General features: G+C 34.5%; 2 protein-coding genes across 2 annotated transcripts in view; both read right to left on the bottom strand.

Annotated features, from left to right (window-relative positions):
* Positions 1–20876, bottom strand: part of LOC111507098 (cytochrome P450 9e2) — a 58370-nt gene extending 37494 nt beyond the window's left edge. The window contains exons 1-3 of the mRNA XM_074186530.1: positions 20818–20876; positions 20548–20751; positions 14339–14586 (exon numbers count right to left, since the gene is read on the bottom strand). Coding sequence (XP_074042631.1) covers positions 14339–14586; positions 20548–20751; positions 20818–20861 — 496 coding nt within the window. The 5' untranslated portion in view covers positions 20862–20876. The remainder of the gene's footprint in view (positions 1–14338; positions 14587–20547; positions 20752–20817) is intronic.
* Positions 930–8166, bottom strand: LOC141487459 (cytochrome P450 9e2-like). Its single transcript, XM_074186547.1, has 4 exons — positions 8027–8166; positions 7724–7968; positions 1850–2570; positions 930–1248 (listed from the first exon to the last, which is right to left on the bottom strand). The coding sequence occupies exons 2-4, from the start codon at positions 7802–7804 to the stop codon at positions 1079–1081; spliced, it is 972 nt and encodes a 323-aa protein (XP_074042648.1). The 5' UTR covers positions 7805–7968; positions 8027–8166; the 3' UTR covers positions 930–1078.
* Positions 20877–22231: the final 1355 nt, after the last annotated feature.

The following is a 22231-nucleotide window of genomic DNA, read 5'->3' as shown; positions in this document are numbered from 1 at the left end:
TAGGGTTGTGAAGTATTCGTCAGGAGCTTCAAAATGATGTCACAAGACTAATTTTAATTTTTTTCCCAGATGGCGCCCAGTCGCCATATTGATAGTTTCATCTGTCAATATCACTTCAAGTTAAAGTATTCATGCAATAATTTTATTATCCCAAATTTCAATTTTTGAGTCGACTCTTTCAAAAAATAAAAGGGGGAGACATTAAAGAAATGCCCTCTATGTTGAAGATCTTCAATAAAAAAATATTTTCAAATATGTCAAGTGGGGTGCTAGCCGCGAATGAAAAAGTCCTATTAGGAAGCTGGTGAGCTATTTATTCAGTATTAGCATTTCACTCGTGTGGAGCCGTGGCGGATGGCTGATAGTAGATATAAGGACTTGCATAACTATCTCACTACAGATGATAACTTAAGAATACCATCAAATTATCATGCATCATAAACTTCTATGAATCTCGCAAACAGCATCTGGAAAAAAGTGTGACGACTTCGTTCTGTACAAAACCCAGAATGTTTTTGCATGAACATTTCAACAGAACAGACGATGTATCTATTCATTGACCTAGAGAGCATTCGATTGATTGAAAGTGGAGTTTGAATTATCAAATTATCTTCTGAGGAATCCGCACACTAATCGAGGGACTACTTCAAATATGTTTTTTCATTGGCTAATTTGATACCATGAAATTTTTTTTTGAGTTCAAGTAACAACAACTTCTTGACGTATTAAGCATTGAACTCTTTCTTAGCCCTTGTAAACTGTCAAACTCCATTCAAATGGATTGCAATCCACAACTGAAATGATTATGAGCCTTTTGAGAGATTTTTGTTCCTCTCTCAGAAAAAATTCAAGACTACTTATGTATGAATAGTTTAATGAATTCAAACAACAAACACACACGTAACAAGGAATATAAACATTACTATCACTAAAATAATAAATCTCAAATCTAATAGAGGATGAAGATTAGTTGAAAAACATACATAAATCAATTTTAAAACATTATAAATCCTAAATTAATCTTCAGATCGAACTAATTAATAATTCACAGATCGAATTGGAGATGATGTATATAATCTTAGAACTTCTCCCTCTTCTTAAGACCTAGCCAAATTCCTTCTCGTCCAGCAAGATTGAATGTTTTCGAGAGTAGTAATGGAAAAGGGGTCTTCTTTATCACAATGATGTCAAATTTTGACAATAAACTGACTACAAGAGTTTTACACTCCAATAGAGCAAATCTAGAACCTGCAACAACAAAAAATTCATATAAAATATACGATTTCACGAAACATGCAATAGATATTTATGCGCTTCTCTAAGTCCATCATTTGGAAGAATTTTTAGTCAATCTTATTCTTGTGATGAATTTTAGTTACAAGGACCACAATGTCATTTAGATTTTTTTTTGCACTTTCTCCATATCGGTTTTCTTTCGATATCTCACCAAGTTGAAAAATGGATGGATCGTTGAAAAAAGAAATGGAAATAATAAAACCAGGAAAGGGATATAAACTGTTTGGAATGTTTCCAAAATTGAGAACAACTGCTCAATGACTACCCAACTGAATATTCCACAACTTTTTCTGTTCCAGAATGGTCATGTTCTTAGCATTTTGAAGAGTTGGATATGTTATTATATACATCAGAGAATCATTAAGTGTACGTTTTTATGATATTCTTCAGTAATATATTTGAAAATTATTATTTGTGAGAATGAACTGCATGAAAAAATGAATTTTCTTTCCACAGTAGTGTTCATTTTCTTGTTCTAATTCAGGCCTTCTCCTATGTCGAATGCTAATAATTATTATTCTCAAGTCGAAAGTAATAATGAAATATCACTAACCTATACAATTGCGTGGTCCACTTCCAAATGGCAAAAAACTTCCAGGAATAATATTAGCTTTATTTTCATCACCAAATCGATCGGGATCAAACTTTTCAGGATCAGGAAAATATCTAGGATCTAAGTGAATACCAGCAACTGGAATACCTACAAGGGTTCCTTTGTCAAGAACAAAATCTACCTCATCGTTTCTTTTCGCTTCAATTTTGTAATCTTTCACACATATTCTGGTTAGCATAAAACCCGGTGGGTATCTTCTGAGAGTTTCCGATATAACCTGATCCAAATATTTCATCTTCAATAGTTCTTCGTAGGACACTCTGCCGTCTCCTAGCTTTGTAACGTTGTCAATTTCTTTCTGTAGGGTTGTTTGAATTTTCTGATCAACTGCCAAGTGATACGACAAGAAAGATAGAAGTGTTGAACTGGTATCGAATCCGGCAAAAAAGAAAACCAGAGCCTGAGCTGTGATCAGATCGTCGGTTAACTCCATTTTTTTTCCTGATTTTCCTAAAGAAGATTCTTCCACTGTGGCAAATCCGGTATCTTGATAGAAGCTAGATATAGTTTCGTGTTGAAGCCTTCCTTTCCTGGCTTCCATCAGAAGATGAATCATATCTGGGCGGATGATATTATTTTTTTCCCTAACTGATATCGTTTCTTTGATTAAATCCTGGAAGAATTTCGTCACAAACGACGGAAATATCGGTATTCTGAAAAACTAAAAGTGGTGTTAATATTAATTTTTGCATGGATCATTAGAAGTGTTAATATTGTGGAAACGATGAATTGTCGCACGAAATCTCATATTTGAAATTTGTTCTAGTCTCGTTTAGGAATCAAATCTGCAATCATGAGACTACGCCGAAAAAGTCTAAAACTGCCAGGTGGAGTATATGTTTGCTGGCTGCTTGAATATTAATATCTTCAATGATTTCCTCTCAACTGAAAATTTACCAGGTGATAGTTATTATGCTTCTGTTAATGAAGATTATTGTCAGCTTGCTATACCTCAGTGGAAAGTAGGTGTCAGCTGGTATCTTGTAACGCAGAAACATCTATCACCTTCCAGTTGACAATTTTTCTCTAATAGTTAGCTGATTTTTTTCATTATTTATTATAGCATTTCAACAATCCTATAAATGTTTATGCTGTAACAAATCACGTTTTTTGAGTTATTTCTTTTTCGCAGATTGAAACTTTAGATACCTAAGCACTTTTCACATTGCAGCTAGATTGTGGATTGAAATTACATTCTCCAGATGGATTTCAGTGAAATAGCACTATCCGAATGGGTTTTTCCAAAATTAATTGATAAATTAGCCGCATATCAATGCGGCCATCAAAAAAAAGTGAGAGGGCTTTCTATTCCCAGTACTATATTTGTTTTGACCGACGATTATTTCATCGTGAGTATAAAGAATTGTATCGAATCTTGTGGAAAAGTGACATGAGATGAATAACAGGCTAATTGTATTATACAAAAGACAAGGTTCATTCTAACTGTACTTTTAGAAGGTTCAAAATGTAATGAATATAATTTTACAATAAATTATTTTACCTAGTTAGGGAGGGAGTCTGATTGGTCATTGAAGTGAGAAGAAAGATCACCGTATTAACTAATAGGTGTAAAAAAGTCAGAACAGCAAGTAAGTAAGACCTGGGCCCAAGAAGGAAAAGGGGATTGAAAAATAATCTGTAGTTCACATTATTTACGTGAAATAGACCTAAATATACGGGCTTCATTTTCTAGAAAAGTTATAAAGCGTCCATTTTCGAAAATGTCAAAATCTGAAGCTACTGCGGAGTGTTTGTACAAATGTCAGAGACATCTTGTCAGATGTATGGCCTTAATCGATTAAAATACATAAACGACGCTAGGGTTGCATTGTTCCAAAAAACTTTGGACAATAATGATGAATTTAAGTTGTCCAATAAAAGGTACTGAAGGTTCTTCTCTGCCACCATGCGGATCAGAACTGTACAAGCAATATTTAAGGGCGTGTTACATTGCGCAAATTTGGTCTCACGCAAGCCTTAAATATTCAACAATTAAAGAACTTTCAGACTATGGTTGGCTAGAAATTAATAACAGATTCAAATTTGATTGATTTTCCGGGACTCAGTTACCAACTTCGATTGAGGACAAAATCATTCAGCCTGAAAAAGGCATGACTCCTTTTTTCATACTGATCATGTTCTACTATACACGCGTACCAATAATTTTTCTTTCCTTCATTTCTCAGATGATAATAATGAAGACGTGATCGCATGTAACTTTGAAAGCGACTCTGACAGTGAATTAGAGAGAGATGAAAGTGACTCAAACCAAAGCGAGAATGAAACGAATAATTTGCATTATTATTTTTATTCAGCTCATTGAAATAAAAGTCAAATGAAAAATTATGCTGCAATAAATTATTCATCAATGAATTTATCATACCAACATTTGCTCCACCATTAAACTTCATATTTGCTATCAAAACACTCAAATCAAGCATACTGCCGAATATCTTAAGAAACGTGATTTCCTCCTGGATAAAAATTCATAAGAACCATTGTTAACGTGTCATAGTAAGTAATGAAATGAATCAGCTAGCTGTTAGTCGAAAAAAAAGTCGTCAGCTGATAAGATATCGTAGGTGATAGATGCTGCTGCGTTACACCTTTCAAGGTACCAGCTGACAAACTTTCCACTGAGATACAGCAAGCTGACATCAGTTTTCATTCATAGTAACACATAAACTATCACTAGGTGAAAGGAAATCAGTAAAAATATAATATTTTTTTCATATTCAAGCAGCCAAGAAACGTTTAATCCACCATGTTATGGTCACTTGACTTTATCTTGCCTTCAATATATTGGGTAAACTATAATCCAACAAATTTTAAAATGGGACAAAATGAATGAAACAACTTTTTTTCTCCATGTATTGAAAGTATGAAGTATAAAATATACAGATGTATGGAAATGAAACTAAAAATGGAGTATGGATAATTTACGGCTCCATAGAAAGTAAGTAGTTACAACTATTCTTGTCTTCCAAACAAAATGATAGTTGAAAAATCAAACAGGCAATGAGATCCAATTTTTTAAGGTGATTTCGAAAATGCAGTTCAATTCAAAATCAAAGAGTGAATGTCAGACTAAAAATGTATCTTATGCAGACTTTTGAGACTTGAGAGAGTTTGAGAGTGTTAAATAGTGAATCGTACTCAGCATCTGACAGGTCTGGAACATGAGAGCACAAACTCAAATTCACTATTCGACAATGAGTGGATATTGAATCATCAATGACTGGAGAAAAGTTCCCGTTTCCGATGAAACCAGAAAACATATTTTTCACGTATAGTCAGTGGGCATACTTGAAGACTGGCTATAAATCAAATCATCTAAAGGAACAATTCGTTCAGGCCAGTCTCAACACCCTACACAGTAGGTTGAGACTGTTGAGACTGGCCTGAACGAATTGTTCCTTTAGATGATTTGATTTATAGCCAGTCTTCAAGTATGCCCACTGACTATACGTGAAAGATTTTTTTCCTTTTACGAGGAATTGGGCAAATTTGGATATGCAGTTGGTTACCTCGTTCACAGGCAGATGGAGCGACGACAAACCTGTTGTTTGTTGTAGTCTTCAGCTTAGTTCGAGGAATGATACTCTGACGGAATTCGATTTTCAATTATCGGAAATCATCGACTTTATGTTGATGATATACACTACCTTGCACTGACGAGTGGCCAAACAGCCCGAAACCGGTCTGCAAGTGTGTTCCAATAATTGAAAATCTATTGCGGCAGTTGTATCGCCAACAGCATATGCAGGAATAACTTCTGTGAAGAATCCTGCACTGACACCTGTCGGATATAATCCAACGCCCTTCGTGGTATTAGCCAGGGGAGTAGTTGTTTTCTGATAGGTGTCAGTCCATTAACCTACTGTGTAGGGTGTTGAGACTGGCCTGAACGAATTGTTCCTTTAGATGATTTGTCAGAAAACATATGTTCAGAAGACAGGAAGAAAGGAAGAGTGCCGTAAGTTTTGTCATAAACGAATCTCTTGGAAGTGGTTCCAAATATTATCGTGGTGTTTCTATCGTTAGCTGTTCAAAGTTTGTTCATAATCATGCAATGAATATGAAATTGGACCATCTAGTTATATGCTATCGCATGTGACATGACTTGGTATCGAGTATCGGAATGTCGTATCAAATGGAGTTTTCAACTGGAAAGCTCAAATTCAGTTTCTAAACTCATTGGGCATCTATTAAAAAAATTGATTGCCAGGTTCCCAAAGTTACATGGTTTCAATTAATTTGATGCTCGACATCAGTCTAACATAAATATCTTTGAACTTCTTACTGAAAACCTCAAATATATATAATATATTTTTGAAGAAAGATTGTTTGGGTAAGAGGCTCAATTTTTTCTTAAAAAATAATTGTTTTCTTGCCGAATTTTCAAATTCTCGAATTATTGGGTTATTAAACTAGTTAACTGGACATAATCTATTTCATTGCTTAGATCTCTTATTCCCATTAATTAATGCTTTTTACCATTCTGATGCCTCCATTTTTCCTCAAACTCACAAAATATCTTGTCATTGTCTTTCAAATAGTGGTATGGTACAGTATAACCGTGCAGGTACTTCTCAGACTAAATGCTGATGAAAATTGTGCTGCTCTGATTTCTCTTTCAATGAATTTATTCTAAAAAATGTTGGAGATGACAAAATTGAAATTGTTAATGAAAAAGGAAATATACATTTTATGGAAACTTTATATTTGATAGAAAAAATTCAAGTGAATTTGAATTTCGACTATTTTTCGGTAGAGTTGTGCAGCCAGAGTCTATGATCGAGTCTCCAGATTGTACTGAATGCAACGATGAATCATTATGAACGATGTGAGAAACAATGGTAAGAACGACAGAACGCGTGTAAAGTTATGTAATAAAGAACACTGCTCCTATACCAGAACTGGAAGACTGTCTGTCGACGCGCGTTTCGTTAGCTGAATTATGATGCTAACTTGGTTAGCAATACACAAATCGAAAGAGTGCTATATTTCTGATATGGAAGAAGTATTTTCATTAGATTCATTGTGAGGTTAAGTGTAAGATGAGGTTAAGTGGAAGAGCAATTGAATGATTACGTGTTATCATGTAAATTGAACATCGCCTTTTATCTTCATATAATAAATGAACTGTTCCTGAATAATTTGCTTTAAATGTATTACAAGATAATAAGAAGATATTATTTTTTTTACCGTGGTGTGCGCTGGTCAGGCCTTATCCCCCGAAGCCCCGATACATTCAGGAGGGCGCGCCAGCATTATCAACCGATGACCACTCCCCACACCGTGGAGTAAGTGATCATTGGGTCCGAAAATCATGTGCCCTGAGCAAGCGCAGTGAGCCAAGAATGACAGCCTACTGCATCTGTGCGGCTGAGATGTCTGCCTTAGTGCGGCAAACCGGTATGATTTTAAGATTCGAGAGTAGAGAGGACATCATTTCACCAAGGACTCCAATAAATCAGAACAACCATCTGAACAAAGTGATCTGGATAGAGTCTGCGGAGTTCGAAGAGAAAATCTCGATATTTCATCCGTTTTTCCTCCTCTTTTCTTACGATATTCGTCTCGCCAGGAGCTGAAAACTTCACGACAAATATCGTTTTGATCTGGTGGTCGAGAAGGACTACATCAGGCTTATAAGCTTGTATGAGCCTGAGGGTGGGAAACGAATAGTTCCAATAAATTTGATATTAAGACGATATTATTATTATTATTATTATTTTACGCTAATGGTTTCAATTTCACCTATTGAGATTCCAGGTCGGTGAATGTTCGTTTATTAAACTATCAACAAACCTCAAATACATGTGGGAAGAAAGCTGCTAAAATTCCTTTGATGACATTAAATCCTGTTGGCTTCGTCATTCTTGAACCCATAGTAAAAAAATCATTTTTATCATTTGTGAGGGAGTTGCATTGCACGCCAAAGGCACAAGTAGCTATTATATCGTTGGTAAATTTAGAATAAGCTTCTTTTATTTCTAATTCTATTGTATTCTCAGGTTGGTTATAGAAGTGATCTGTGAATGATTCTGCTGTTTCTAGAATAAAAAAAAATCAATGAGCAAAGTGTAATATTACAATTAATCATATTATCACCTGAACTATTGTGGTCAACCTTCAAAAATGAATAAATTGTCAGGTTAAACGTCCAAAACCAGCACTGTTTTTAAACACCAGAACTACAATACTTTTCTTGAGTCTTCAGCATTCAATCTCAGTAACAGTTACAATATTCAAGTATTGGTTATTTCGAAAGTTTCACCCGTTTCGATGAGTCTACTTCAAACTGTTATATCTCAGTGAATAGTCATTCTTTGCAATATAAATAAGCGCGATTTAAATCAGTGCATTTTTGCTAACCTAACACAAGTTAATTAATTCCGTCTGCATAAAAAGTGTTTGCTCGGAATTCCATGAAGTCGACGAAACCTCATTTTGCCTGGTTCGGATTGACGAATATTCTACCGGTAAGAAAGGTATACAGTGCTTTTCTATAATGTCTCCCCCCTCTTTAATTTTTTGAACAGGTCAACTCAAAAAATTGAATTTGGGGTAATGAAATTAATGCGTGAATACTTTATTTTGCGGTGAAATTGACAGATGAAACTTTCTAGATCTGGGAAAAAAAATTAAATGGAAAAGGGGTCCGGTGACACATCCCTAGAATATAATGTCAATATCTTCAACTACTACAAAATGGCGGAACTTTTGAAAATTCCCTGAATACATTGATATTGAACTACATGATATGAGGTAATAAGCTTGATGCTTCAGATGCTTCAGAAGATGCTCGAAATGGTTGACATATGAACAGCCTATCCGATATTTCACGCCTAACATTTTCGAACACAGTAACGTCAATATCTCTACAATTATTTATAATTCTCTGCCGTATATCCGATACTGAAGCAGGTTCAGTTTCGTACACCTTTTGCTACAAATAGCCCCATCAAAAAGTCCAAAGGTGTCAAATTTGGTGAGCGGGCTGGCCATTTTGTAGGATCTAGACGGCCAATCCTATCGACCAAAAAAAGCAGTATCCAAATAGTTTCTTACTTGTCTGGAGTGATGCGGTGGTGCTCTCAGTAATGAGAGGGTCAACAGTAGTTTCAAACATATTCAACTATAATTCCCCTGTTGAATTTTGATCAATAAATAGAGGTCCTACAATATGGTTTCCCAATATTCCTGCCCAAACGTTAAATTTTTCTGGATATTGGATATGTGTTTCCCGGAAAATGTGAGGGTTGGTGTCACTTCAATAAAGGCAATTTTGTCTGTGAACATTGCCGTTTGAAAAAATGTACATTCGTCACTGAAACAAATATTGTGGAGATATGTAGGATGCCTTGCAATGGTTTCCGTCATGATGTCGCAGAATTCTGTTCTTTAATCAAGGTCGTCTTCAGTTAATTGGTGTACCATTATAATTTTATATGGATGATACCTAATCCTCTTCAAAAGTCTCCACACAGTAGAAGGAGACACCTCACAAAAATTCGCGACGGAACAGGTAAGACTATTCAAGGTTTACTCCCATCTCACCAATTATTTGCACTTGCTGTTCTTCCGGAATGGACGGATGACCTAGGGGCTTTTTGTTATGTACACTACCGGTAGTTGTGAATTTGGATACAAATTCCCTCAAATATTTTCTACAGATAGGATGATTCGAAAAACGTTCATTGAAAATCCTTTCGGTATCGTGAAAGTTACGCGTCGCATAAAAATCGCTTCAATTTTTGTTTTCCAATGGGCGAGAATTCACCATTTTAGAGATTGTTGACGTGGTACCTTTCTACTAGTAAAACCGAAAACTAAATGAGAATATACTCACTGAACAATGTTGTTGTACTGACATTTTTTGTCGTTTTTATAAACAAAAAATAACTTAACAAACCTCATACTATAAGGCAGATAAAGAGGAATATCTCTAGAAATATCGATATTATTGTGTTTGTCTTCAGGAAAATATTAAATGTTTCGCCATTTTGTAGTAGGTGAGGATATTGATTTCATATTCTATGGTTGTGAAGTATTCGTCAGGACCTTCAAAATGATGTGTCACAAGACCTCCTTTTCCATTTAATTTTTTTTCCCAGATGAAATCTTGAAAATTTCATTTGTCAATTTCACTTCAAAATAAAGTATTCATGCATTAATTTCATTATAACTTATTTCAATTTTTTGAGTTGACCCGATGAAAAAATAAAAGGAGGTTGACATTGAAAAAATGCACAGGTGAAGTGAATTGATGGATTTAACCGTTACTACGTGGTAGGGTATCATCATGAAAAATAAGAAATAAAAGTTCCTATGTTTTTATGTCACTTGTATTTGTAACTAACGTTACAAATTTGTTTGAAGATATCCTTATAGGACAAAACGGCAGTAACGTTAGTTACAAATTCAAGTGGTATGAAAACAAAGGAAGTTTTATTTCTCATTTTTTCGCTATAGAAGTGCTTGAAAAGATGGTAGTCTGATATTGAGAGGTCTAGGTAGTATAATATGATGCTAATTTTTTTTATTTTTGAATCGTGATTTTTGAAACATTCTGGATGAACATTGTCATGGAGCAGGAACAGACCTTTTCTGCTGACCAGACATTCCGTCGTTTGCCGTCGATGGTTTGACCCAGTTGCAGAAAGTTATAGTGCTGACCACCATATATTAACCATGGTCTTTTGTAGTGTGTTTTCACCTTTGAGAAGAGCCTGGATGTATAATCGGTGTCCAACAACTGTCCTGATCATCTCATTTTTTCATAGAGGACATACTTTCCATCAAACGTGACTATTCGATCCAACAAACATCGTTTTGGTTTCGCGAAAGCAGAGATGAATAGACCACGGAACGTGACAATGTCTGTCGATATTTCAAACCGTAAGGCACCTTCTTCTTGAACTTCTTGGCCTCTTATAGACATTTCAAACCATCAAAAATCGCATGGGAGCTAATATCCAGTTCTTCCGCCATCCCGTCCACTAGTTGTGATAACGCCATCATTGCCAACTGCCTGTTTGATTTTTCGGATTGTTTCGGCTACGTTTGGAATCGATTTGAGTTGATAGAGTAAAAATGGACGATAATCGCTTAAGAACATCAAATAGTGATGAGCCGCGAAAAGGCAAAACATAAAAAAAATAACAGCTTAAATTCTCTATCGATCGGTATATACAACGATACATAAGAATAAACATTCATTGAGATATGGAGCTACAGAAACAAATGATATGAAAACGGATAAAACTTTCAAAACATCTTAATAGAATGTAGGTGTTCAAATTTTATGAATCTCATCATGCACTGTTCCAAAATGCATCGGTATTGAAGTCTATTGCAAAAAGTTCACAGTAAAAATCAAATGCTTTAAAAGACTCGCAACACTTTATTGTGAACTTTTCACTGAATGGTTTACAAAATTGTGACACCTGTTTTTCTTCAACCATGACGGATGAAGCCAAGATTGAAAGGAAAGTTCAATATGGGTTTTCCTTCTAAGTAGCTGTCTATTTTGTAAAACCGTCAAGTTTCATGAGTAAATACTAGTAAGAGCTAATTCGATACGTAATAAATGAGTGGATTTTCATTTGGCCTACTCAAATGACATATTTGTGATGCATTGTTTGGAACCTTTGGTGTGGTAATGGATATTACTGGAGTTATTCACCAACAACAAACCATTATTTCAATACCTCGACACGTATTTCGATCATCTTCAGGAGGAAGATCAAACTAATCATACTTACAAAGTGAGATATCTGTTCTAGGTTCGAAGATATCTGTTCTAGGTACCTGCGACTTGAGTGTCTTGAATTAATTTCACATTATTGCCTTATCTACCAGTCTGAAATTAATTTTACAATGTGCCCTTATGTAATAGTCAGGTGAATCTAATGATTGAAATGTTATAAGTTATACAGGGTGTAACTGAATAAGTGTAAAATATTTAAGGAGGTGATTCCTCGTCGAAAAAAAGATAGGATTTTTCATATAAAGAAACTTCATTGGATCATCCCTTGTTAAGATACAGCCCCTTAAAGGGGGTACAGAAAATGTTTGAAGCAATTTTTTTACAAGCTCTGAAAAAGTTACAATATTGAAATTAACCTGACGTTTTGTACTACCAAAAAGACACTTCGCCAGTAATTTATTTGGACCCCATGGTTGTAAGGGATGGAAAACGCAACCCTTAAAATTCATTTCCAATGTAACTTTTTGTCTTATTATTTGTTCAACATTTAAAAAAAAAAAATATTTCCAATAGCCTGTTTCATTGGGTTTTCTGCCCAAAATGAACCAGTTCGCAGCAAAAAATTATTTTACGAACAACTACAGAGATACGTCGTCATAAATGGGAACAGGATTTATTGTTATTTTGTAGTTAGTACCTGCATTAAACGATTGAAGGGTAATAAACAAAACTAATTTATTGATAACAAAGCACACAACATGTAGAAACCATAGTAAATGTTCAATATGTCTACCTTCAGACATTACGCATGCGGTTTCTTAAGTCTTCTACATCGCAAAGAGGAGTACGATAAAACAAATGGTGTAAATGGCCCCAAAAAGAGAAATCGAGAGGATTGAGATTTGGAGTTCTGTGGTCCTCCTCGACCTATCCACTGATTTGGATATGTTTCAGTTGAATGGTGACGTGCAACTTGACTAAAATGGGCGGAAGCCCCATCATGCATAAAAAACATATCCCTTCTGACGCCCAAAGGAACTTTCTCCAGCAGTACTGGATGCACTTCTCTTAAAAATTGAACGTATGCCTCACCATTTTTTCGAGGAGGTAGAAAATGAGGCCCAATTGAATCATCCCCAATAACTCCAAGCCACACGTTAAGAGAAAACTGTTCTTGATGGTTAGTTCCGACAATAGCGTGAGGGTTTTCATCAGCCCATATGTGGTAATTATGAAAATTAATAATCTTGTCCCGAGAAAAACTACTTCCGTCTGTGAATTCTATCGTCTTCAGAAAGTCACAATTCTTTCTAATCATTTCCAGTATCCAATTGTAAAATTCAAAACGGTTCGGAAAGTCTCGCGGTAACAGTGCCTGTACTCGTTGCAGATGGTAAGGGTATAAGAGTTATTCTTTCAATACTAGAAATACCGTCACATGATCAACATTTAGCTGGAAAGCAATCTTTCTAGTACTGGTAGTAGGTTGTTCTTCAATAAAATTAAGTACTGCTTCTTCAAACTGTGGTATTCGTACTTCTCGATGGCGACCACAATCCTGCGTTCTTTTGTCGAATGAACCATATTCTCATAATCATTGATGAAGTCGAGCAAATATTCTATGTGAAAGATGCTGCCGTTGAGGATACATTTCAGCATATCTACTAGAAGCTTCTAACCCATTCACCTGCGAGAGACCGTAAACGTAATGCATATCAGCCATTTCCTCATTTGTGTATGCCATTTTAATAACAAGTGAATTATTAAAGTAACAAATCAAGAACAGAACAACAACACACAAATAGTATTAATTCAATTTCGAAAATTCACAAACTGACAGCGTCATACCAATTTAATTGTCACTAGCGCTAACAGCGACCTAATGGATAGATTAGTTACGTATTTTCGCATTTATGACGATGTATCTCTGTAGTTGTTGCTAAAATAATTTTTTTCTGCGAACGGGTTCATTTTGGGCAAAAACCTCAATAGACATTTTTTATTCAGAATGGAACAGGCTATCCGAAATAAATTTTAAAATGGTAAACAAATAATAAGACAGAAAGTTACATTGGAAATACGTTTTCCACCCTTTACAACCATGGGGTAAACCAAATAAATTACTGGCTAAGTGTCTTTTTGGTAGTACAAAACGTACATAAAAATTGTGATACAAATTTTAAGTATCCCCTTCAACGGGCTGTATCCTAACAAGGGATGCTCCAGTGAAATTTCTTTATATGAAAGATCCTATCTTCTTTTCGATGAGGAATCACTTCCTCAAATGTTTCACACTTATTTAGTTACACCCTGTATACAATTAATTTCACAATATTGCCTTATCTAGTCTTAAATTAATTTCAAAATGTATCCTTATGTAATAGTCAGGTAAATCTAATAATTAAAATATTGAATGCCTCATACAAGTCATCTATCAATTTCTATCTTCGAACCAAAGCTTTTGAAGAACTATAGAAAGTACAGAACTTACGTCCAACGAAGATAAATCATTTGAAATATTTAGAATTCAGAAGTAACACTGACCAACTGACTAAGAACTGAATTTGATTTTAATATTCAATAAAATATATTATTATTTTGAATTTAGAAATTGTTATTCAATCTGAGGTAATCAACAACTTGTTTAACTTGACCACTCCATACTACTTACACATATATTTCAGTTCCACTGTCATATGTTGAATATTTACCTTGTATCAATGTGTACATTGCCTTCATTTTGGAACTGGTGAAAGCTGGTGATAGGGTCGATCTCATATCCTTCCATCGTTCCCCTTCCAAAGCAAATAGATTCTGCCCTAGGATTGGATCGGATTTCCGGTTAACAAACGAGAAATGATCTGGAAAGTATTCGAAGTCTTTGACAGTTATTTGCTTTATGAGATCGAGATCTGTCACGAATAGAGATGGATTCAGGAACTGGTAACTTCCATAATATCTGGAAAAATATGAATCAGGAAGTTGCTATTTATAGAACGATAATAGTGAATTTTATGATTTGTCCATTTGTTTTATTTAATCATCGTTACTTATTATGTAATTATAACTGCACATGGGTGACATTTACGAAACACTATTTTTAGGGTTCTCAATAACCGCAATAGAACCCAAAATAATGATTTTTGGAATTTTTGTCCGTTTTTGGTGAGATTTTTGGTAATATATTTGGGGAGCTTCACCTGATATTGTTCTATATAAGTATTCATTACGTTAATTTAAAAAACAAATAATTAATCAGAAAAAACTGTGGATGGGGATAATTGACAATATTTATAGTTCGTAAAACGATTTCTTCGTAAATGAAAAAAAATTCAGGTTGACTTTTTGGTATCAAAAATAGTAGTCCTCGCGAACGAAATCACTGGCAACAGCTGAAGAGGAATGAATTTTGATAGATAATTATATATAGTTGTTTTCTAATCATCTGCTCAATCTGGAAAATAAGAAGTTTCGACCTATTGTGAGCCTTTTCTGAACTGAAAGGGCAATATTTTCCAATATTCCTCCTGGGAGTACGACAAAATGCGTCACACTTCATTTTGAAATTTAACTTTTTTATTTCGTCATTTGCATCATCATCACGTTCATTTACTGCATGTTTCACTTTCATCTTGGAAATGACATTTCATTTATAATTGAGATAATATATCATCAATATTACTGGAATTTTAACACCAAATCGTTATTTTTAACACCTTGTTAAAAATAACGATTTGGTGTTGGGAAAAAACTCCGGTAATAGAGGTGTTGAAAATAACGATTTGGTGTTGGGAAAAAACCCCAGTAATATTCATTACTACACCAAAGGTTCCAAACAGTGCATCATAAGTAATATATCATCATATAAAAACTGGAATATCTTTTAAACTACCGAAGCCATCGACGATTTTTTCGTTGTTGGCTTCCGTGTCAAAATATAAATTTCATAATAATAACAATGGGATCTGAACTCCTGATGACTTCATAGGTACCATCCAGTACTCCCCACTCTTTCACATCGACACTCAAAACACGAAATTTCAATCATGAAACAGGCGATTTGGGTTGTAACCTCTCATTGAAATACCTCATTTTTAGGACTTTATTTCTTCCGAGTCCACTTCACTACTCCATCAGAGTGAGATCGGAATGGCAGGCATATTTGTAGAAGCAATATTATTCTTCGTTGAGATAAATAGTTGCACATGTCTTTTTGTTGAATTCCAATTTGACGGTCTAATTATATTCTTCTACCACCCTCAAGAACGAATTATCCAAAGGTACAATAACTTACCTACATAGCAGGTTCATGTACTGACACCTATTAGAAAACATTTACTTCCCTCGCTAATACCACGAAGGGCGTTGAATTATATCCAACAAATAGTGCAGGATCCTTCACAGAAGACATATGCTTTTGGTGATACAACTGCCAGAATCGACTCTCATTTTTCGAAACGGGTACTTGCAGACCTGTTTCAGGTTATTTGGCCTCTCGTCAGTGCAAGGTAGTGTCTTACATCAACACGGGGTCGATGATTTTCCATTATTGAAAATCAAAGTTTTTCAGACTTTTTATCATACTTTGAATAAGAAGCCAACGACAAGCAACATATTTCGTCGGCCTAATATGAAAATTGCACAAGTCCAAGAACCTAAATTTTACAGGAGAACAAAAAAACTATTTTAATAATTTAAAAATAATGTAATCTGGGTGAAAATGAAATTTGGATGAAAAATACATTTAGGGAACTGCCATCAAGTATTGATTCTTTTTATAATACTTACCTGTTGAAAAATAAAGGAGTTATTCAAAATTCATTCTTATATCCAGTACGAAGTGGGACTTATGCAGATTTCATCTAATGAAACAACGCTATTATTTACATACCTAAGGCATTATTTTTATTGAATCGAAAATAAGTACTAATGAAACAACATGAAAAACTTTTCTTTTTTAATTTTCAATTCTTCTTTGTACAATAAAGGAAGAAAGTCAATTGATACATCATTTGAATTTGGTTTTAATCTTATAGGCATATCTTGAAATTCCTGGGAATGTTTAATCTTAAACTCGATTTTTCCATCCGGATTATACTTCAGTGCTCTAAGATTGTTAACAGTTGGATCACCAACTTTGAATCCAGGTCTAATTCATTTTATTAAATTGAGTTTACTGAAGTCTTTGAAAAAAGTGTAATCTAAATAGATCACCTCATGCGGTTTAAGATTTTTTCGAGCCAATTTACATTGGGAGACATAATCGGCTGGCACATTGATGGTTCTACCTTTTAGTTGACTCTCTATGGTAGAATGCATAGAGTCGCACTCCATTTGGGTGTGGCCTTTTCTAAATATTTCTGGATGATACCAACATGTATCTACACTATCTACGCTACAACCGTCACTATATAATATTATTTGTTGCATTGTCTCAATCTGGGGAATTACATTACTTATCAAGAAGTTACAAATTATTGATGAAAAACAGTTGGCACTGAGCTCCCCTTGACCTCCATGCCAGAGAAAACAATAGCCATCTTTGTTCAGAGTACAAAGATGGCTAGAGTACAGAGCTGATACGTTCGATTTCAGACACAAAAGTACTGACTGTAGGTCCATCATCTTGCAGCTTATGCAGACATCGCATTTGTCTTTTTTTTGGCAAAAACAATGCTAAACTCAGATTTTCAAACATGTTTGAGAATGTGGCAATGGATAATGTAGTTATATTATGTTCTACACACAATCTTTATACAGCAAATAAAGCTCTGATTTGGTTTAGAACGTTGGCTCTATATATAGTTTTGTTGACGATTTTCGACAATAGTGTGATTCAAGTTTAGGCATATCTTTAAAGAATTTTTTCAAATTTGGCATTCCTTCATCGAAACGTGAAGGTTTTTTGTATATTTTTATCACTATTCTGTTTCATTTTCACTTTTGGCTGGGCTATACATTTCGTCTTTTATCCACTCTGATATGATTCTCATAGACATTTCTAACGTATTGCAGAACATGAGCTTACAAACTCTAATTTTTTCGCTTTTGTTTTTAAGAAAACACCTATACGAAGATGTCTTCTAGCTTACTTCCGCTTCCTTTCTATGCGTTGATCTTTTCGTTTCATTTTTCAAGACTTTCGCAGAAATGTATTACTTCTTCTCAGGCCACGAGAGGGACCAAAACTTCGCGAAAATTATTTTTCGCTCTTAATCCGTCAATTTGCAACACTGAATTACTATTTATTTACCGGTTTTTCAATGGTTTGTTTGAACACATATATCTCGGTTTCATTACTCTCTTAGTTTTCTTTCTGTCGAATTTGTTATTTTTTCTACCCATATACTCGACCCCTTTCTCTCTATTTACTTCATTAGTATTTCATTTCCATTCTGCAGGATTAGAAAATTTTCTCTCTTCCTTTTTTTTGTGAAACTTCTTCACTAGAATCATTATTACTAGATTTTTTTCGAAATCCATAGGAGTTTCTGTTGGCGCGTCTATATCCTTCGTTGTATTGGGATTGAGCATCTCATCGGAAAAAATAAAACTATCAAAGTTTGTATCCGTTTGTTCTATGCCGTATATTACTGCATTGTTGAGAAAGCTGGATGATGAATCATTATTTTCCTTAGGTCTAAAATGTTTTCTGTCAAATGAATTTCTTGTTCTGATTCTTCTAGAGCCGACTGTAGCTTTTTCTCGTATTCTTCTGCAAAACACTTTTCATTTTTCACGCTCTTTGTATTAGTATGATTGTCTTGATCTTTGTCTTTGAACAGTTTTATTGTCATGTTTGATTCTATAGAATCACGAGTTGATGTTCCAGAACAATCGTTAGTTATGTCCTTCAAAGCGTTGGCCGGATGTTTTGTTAAACTCATCAGTTTGAAACATCTTGACCTACGATCCATAGCTACAACAAAATACTTGTTATCTTCAGCCACAAAGTGTAAAGCCACTGGTAAAAATATCCCTGTAAAGAAGCCCCCAGGTTATAGAGCCCCTGGTAAAAGTCATCTCAACAGTTATAATTGATATTCAAAAGGCTTTGAAACATGCATAACTCCCGTGAGTTATAAATATATCATCAGCGTGAAAAATGCACAACTCCCTAAGTTTACAAAAATAACATTAATCCAGTCTAATATATGTTAACACATTTCAAAAGCTTAAATTTATATAGTATTTACTTACCTTAGTGATATTGAATCTCAGTCTGATAAAATAACGGCTAATTTAAAGTCTGACAAACTAAACAGCACGACACCGAACAGAGACAGAACCATCAAAGTACACTTACTAGGACTTAAGCAACTTTCTTATTGATGTATAATGAGTGGGACTTTCGTGCATTTCATACTTCTGTTTCTAGTGCCATCTGAATACTTTTTAGATAGTTATTTGATTTGAATGTATAGATACGCTGCTTCGCTAACAGATAGAGCTAAAAACTAATTTTGTGAAGAATTGGACTTATGCAATGTTCACATTAGGCCGACAATATCTCCCATCGCCCCCTCTGCACTCTGTTGATGTAGGACACTACATTGCACTGACGAGAGGCCAAACAGTCCCATTTTCGGCACCTGAGTAGAGATGAGTTCTGCGAAATTTGCTCGGGTTAATGGTGGCATCACTTACCAAAGGCCTGAGTTGTATGATTGACATCACAGCTTATAATTACTGCCATGAGTTAAAAAAAACAGTTTTTGAACAATAGCGACTCTACGGTTGCAATACATTTCTATAATATCAGAATTCGTATGTATTTCTTCATTTGAAAAAAGTATTTTTTTCATTAACACGCGCGCCTGCTGCCTTGGGCTTGGTAGCTTTTCAGGCTCCCTTTACGGAATCGGGAAATATCAATGGTCATTTTTCGAAAGGAAATACAATAAATATAGTTCAAAGAGACTAAAAAACACACTTTTATAGCATACGAAACTAAAACATGAAAAATAAATAAAGTTTGAAAAACTTATTATTTTAAAGAACATCGAACTAAAAAGTTAAAAATATTTTTTAATAAGCTCAAAATAATAACGAATGAAAAATACTAGTATTATTGTGAAAAAAACGTGGGAGCTTTGTGCCATATTTTTTGTATTTCAAGGGCCCGTCGCTTTTTTCACAATAATACTGGTATTTTTCGTTCGTTATTGTTTTGAGCTTATTAAAAAATATTTTTAACTTTTTAGTTCGATGTTTTTTAAAAGCGTGTTTTTCAATTTTTTAAACTATATTTATTTCTTGATATTTTACATTTCAAACATGTGACAACTATACGAGTACAAATTGTGAACAATCGTCAGAATTCGTTTTGTTAATGAAACGAAATCTCTTTTTCACTCAATAAATATGTTTTCAATCCTTAATTATACCCCATTTCATAACAACGTGAGGAATAATGTTTTTTTTTTACAAAAACCGCATCCAAAAAAAAATAAAATTAAGATGCCACATTCTCAAAAGTGAATGGTGACTTTTAGTTCGAGAGAAAGCAGTGGTGTATCACTTTTTTTTCAAAAATGACTCAGTACAAATGTCGCACTGACGCTACCGGCTAAAATGATTTTTATTAAATAAATATCTTAGCTCATATCAAAGTTGTAAAAATTTTTCCCTCAAAAAAAATTATTCGGAACGTAGGTATATATTTTTTCCACATATATTTAAAAATAACTACCTTGAATATTAGCATGTTATTAAAAGAATCTTGCGAAATTATGCAAAATAATTCAATACATATGTCTATCGTAAATTCTTGTTGAAATTATATGTGAACTATAATTTTGAAATTTATGAAGAAATAATGTGGCTTCTAGTAACACAGTCCGATAGTTTAAACAAACTTCACATAACATCACATGCATGAAATTGAAGTAATTAAAAAATTATGCATAATGTGACATACCTCTTTTCTGGGAATCTCCTATACGCTTCTACAATCAATTCAAAAAAAGATTTTGGACCAAAGAGTACCCGAAGGAATCCTTTCCACGGTGTAACATAAAAAATGTTTTTCTTTTTCCAATAGAGCACAGGTCTGATGAACTTCGAAAACACTAAATAAGCCAAGCCGACAATGAGGAGACACACCAACATATTAATATTTACACTGAAAACGATTCGATTACCTCGATTTCTCTTCACATATCAACAACGGAGACGTAGTTACTCGTACCTCGGACTGAATTGTCGAATGTTACGTCTAAAGGCATTCTCCATTCAGAATTCCTACCAAAATAAGTATAATTCTCTGCCATTCGTTTATACAACTTGTACAACAGTTCAACCTTTCGGTAACTTTTATCTGGTTCAACTTTAAAATACTGACTTAGTGTAGGCCACCCATTTTACATAAGTTGCCAGCACTCATTCCGGAGCTTATGAGCTAATAGGAATAATAAAGGATTAATTTACCAATTTACTATATTCATTCACATGATTATTTTTTACAGAGATGCTGGAGATTACCTATATTCATTGAGGAAACAGTTTCAGAAATTTCATTGGGCGAAAATGCCGTTCAGATGAAATGTATTCAATTTCAATTCAATTTTGAAATATATTCAATTAAGTGATAGAAGGTGTATAGACTGACATAGACCGCTCTCGGTGGGATCAAGTCGACAAGTAATTTGAACCCTTCCTGTGAACAGGGCCGTCGCCATGGGGGGTGGGGGGAGCCTCCCCCTCTGCTTTTTCGATTTGGAAAAAGTTGAGAAAAAAATAAAAATGAGAGAAAAGAAAAGGAGAGGTAATAAGAAAAGGGAAAAAACCAGGAGAAGGTTGAGATTTCCCAACATGCGTAACTTGAAGAGAATTCTGAGTTGTTTGAAATCTTCAAAAAAGTTTAATTTCTCCCAAGTAAGAAAACAGTCCTGAATGGTCCACAAATTTTGAAGTGACAATTTTACAAAATTCCGAACTTTTCGCTATTTTTCCGACTTGGAAAAGTTGGGAAGTTACAGGCCGTGAAGATAGAAAAAATAATAATAGAAAACAATAGGCACAATATTATTTAAGTATTGTTCCCTTTCATTTGAATTGAATATTCCTATACATGGTGGATATGGTGAAAGACCAAGGACCTGGCTCCAAAGTAGAATAATTCCCATTATTATTTTTATAATCACCAAAATTTATTTTTGTTTGTGCATACCCTAACGGGCATAAGCATTCGGCCAATCTTTGGATAGCTAAGTAAGAAAATTGATATATTAAAGTAGTAACTAATCCCTCGGCTTTCATTTCTTCGAAAGTTGGGAAATTTTGCTGGTGGAGTTGGGAAAATTTGGACTTCTTCCCCCTGGTTTTTCTTTTCGCTACGGCCTTGTGTGAAAGTGTCTCTGATTGGTGATTTTTTAATATACAAAAGGTTTTTTCTAAGACATTTTCAACTTTCCAGATCGAACTAGCGGGAGTTTCTGAGGAGCTGCCTTACTGTTATTACCTTCGTTTCCGCCAGATCATCCTACTCCGATTAAACTAATGCCGTGGTTTTCTTGGCATTCAATATGCTTATTGTCACCACAAGCTGAAATTTTATCCAGATCTTCGTTAAAATTCATGTGAGATCTTTTGAAAAGCTGAAG

Source organism: Leptinotarsa decemlineata, unplaced genomic scaffold (genome assembly GCF_025532065.1).
Source record: "Leptinotarsa decemlineata unplaced genomic scaffold, Ldec_3_MD MMD2_P_RNA_scaffold_2, whole genome shotgun sequence".
Classification (NCBI taxonomy): Eukaryota; Metazoa; Arthropoda; class Insecta; order Coleoptera; family Chrysomelidae; genus Leptinotarsa; species Leptinotarsa decemlineata.
The sequence above is the reverse complement of the archived record's forward strand: the minus strand, read 5'-3'. Positions and strand labels throughout refer to the sequence as shown.

Coding starts and splice junctions, on each gene's coding strand:
- LOC141487459 (XM_074186547.1), bottom strand. CDS start 7,804: ATGGGTTCAAGAATGACGAAGCCAACAGGATTTAATGTCATCAAAGGA. Junction 2,571..7,723: donor TCTTCCCACATGTATTTGAG/GTTTGTTGATAG, acceptor CACCACTTTTAG/TTTTTCAGAATACCGATATT. Junction 1,249..1,849: donor TGGACCACGCAATTGTATAG/GTTAGTGATATT, acceptor TTGTTGTTGCAG/GTTCTAGATTTGCTCTATTG.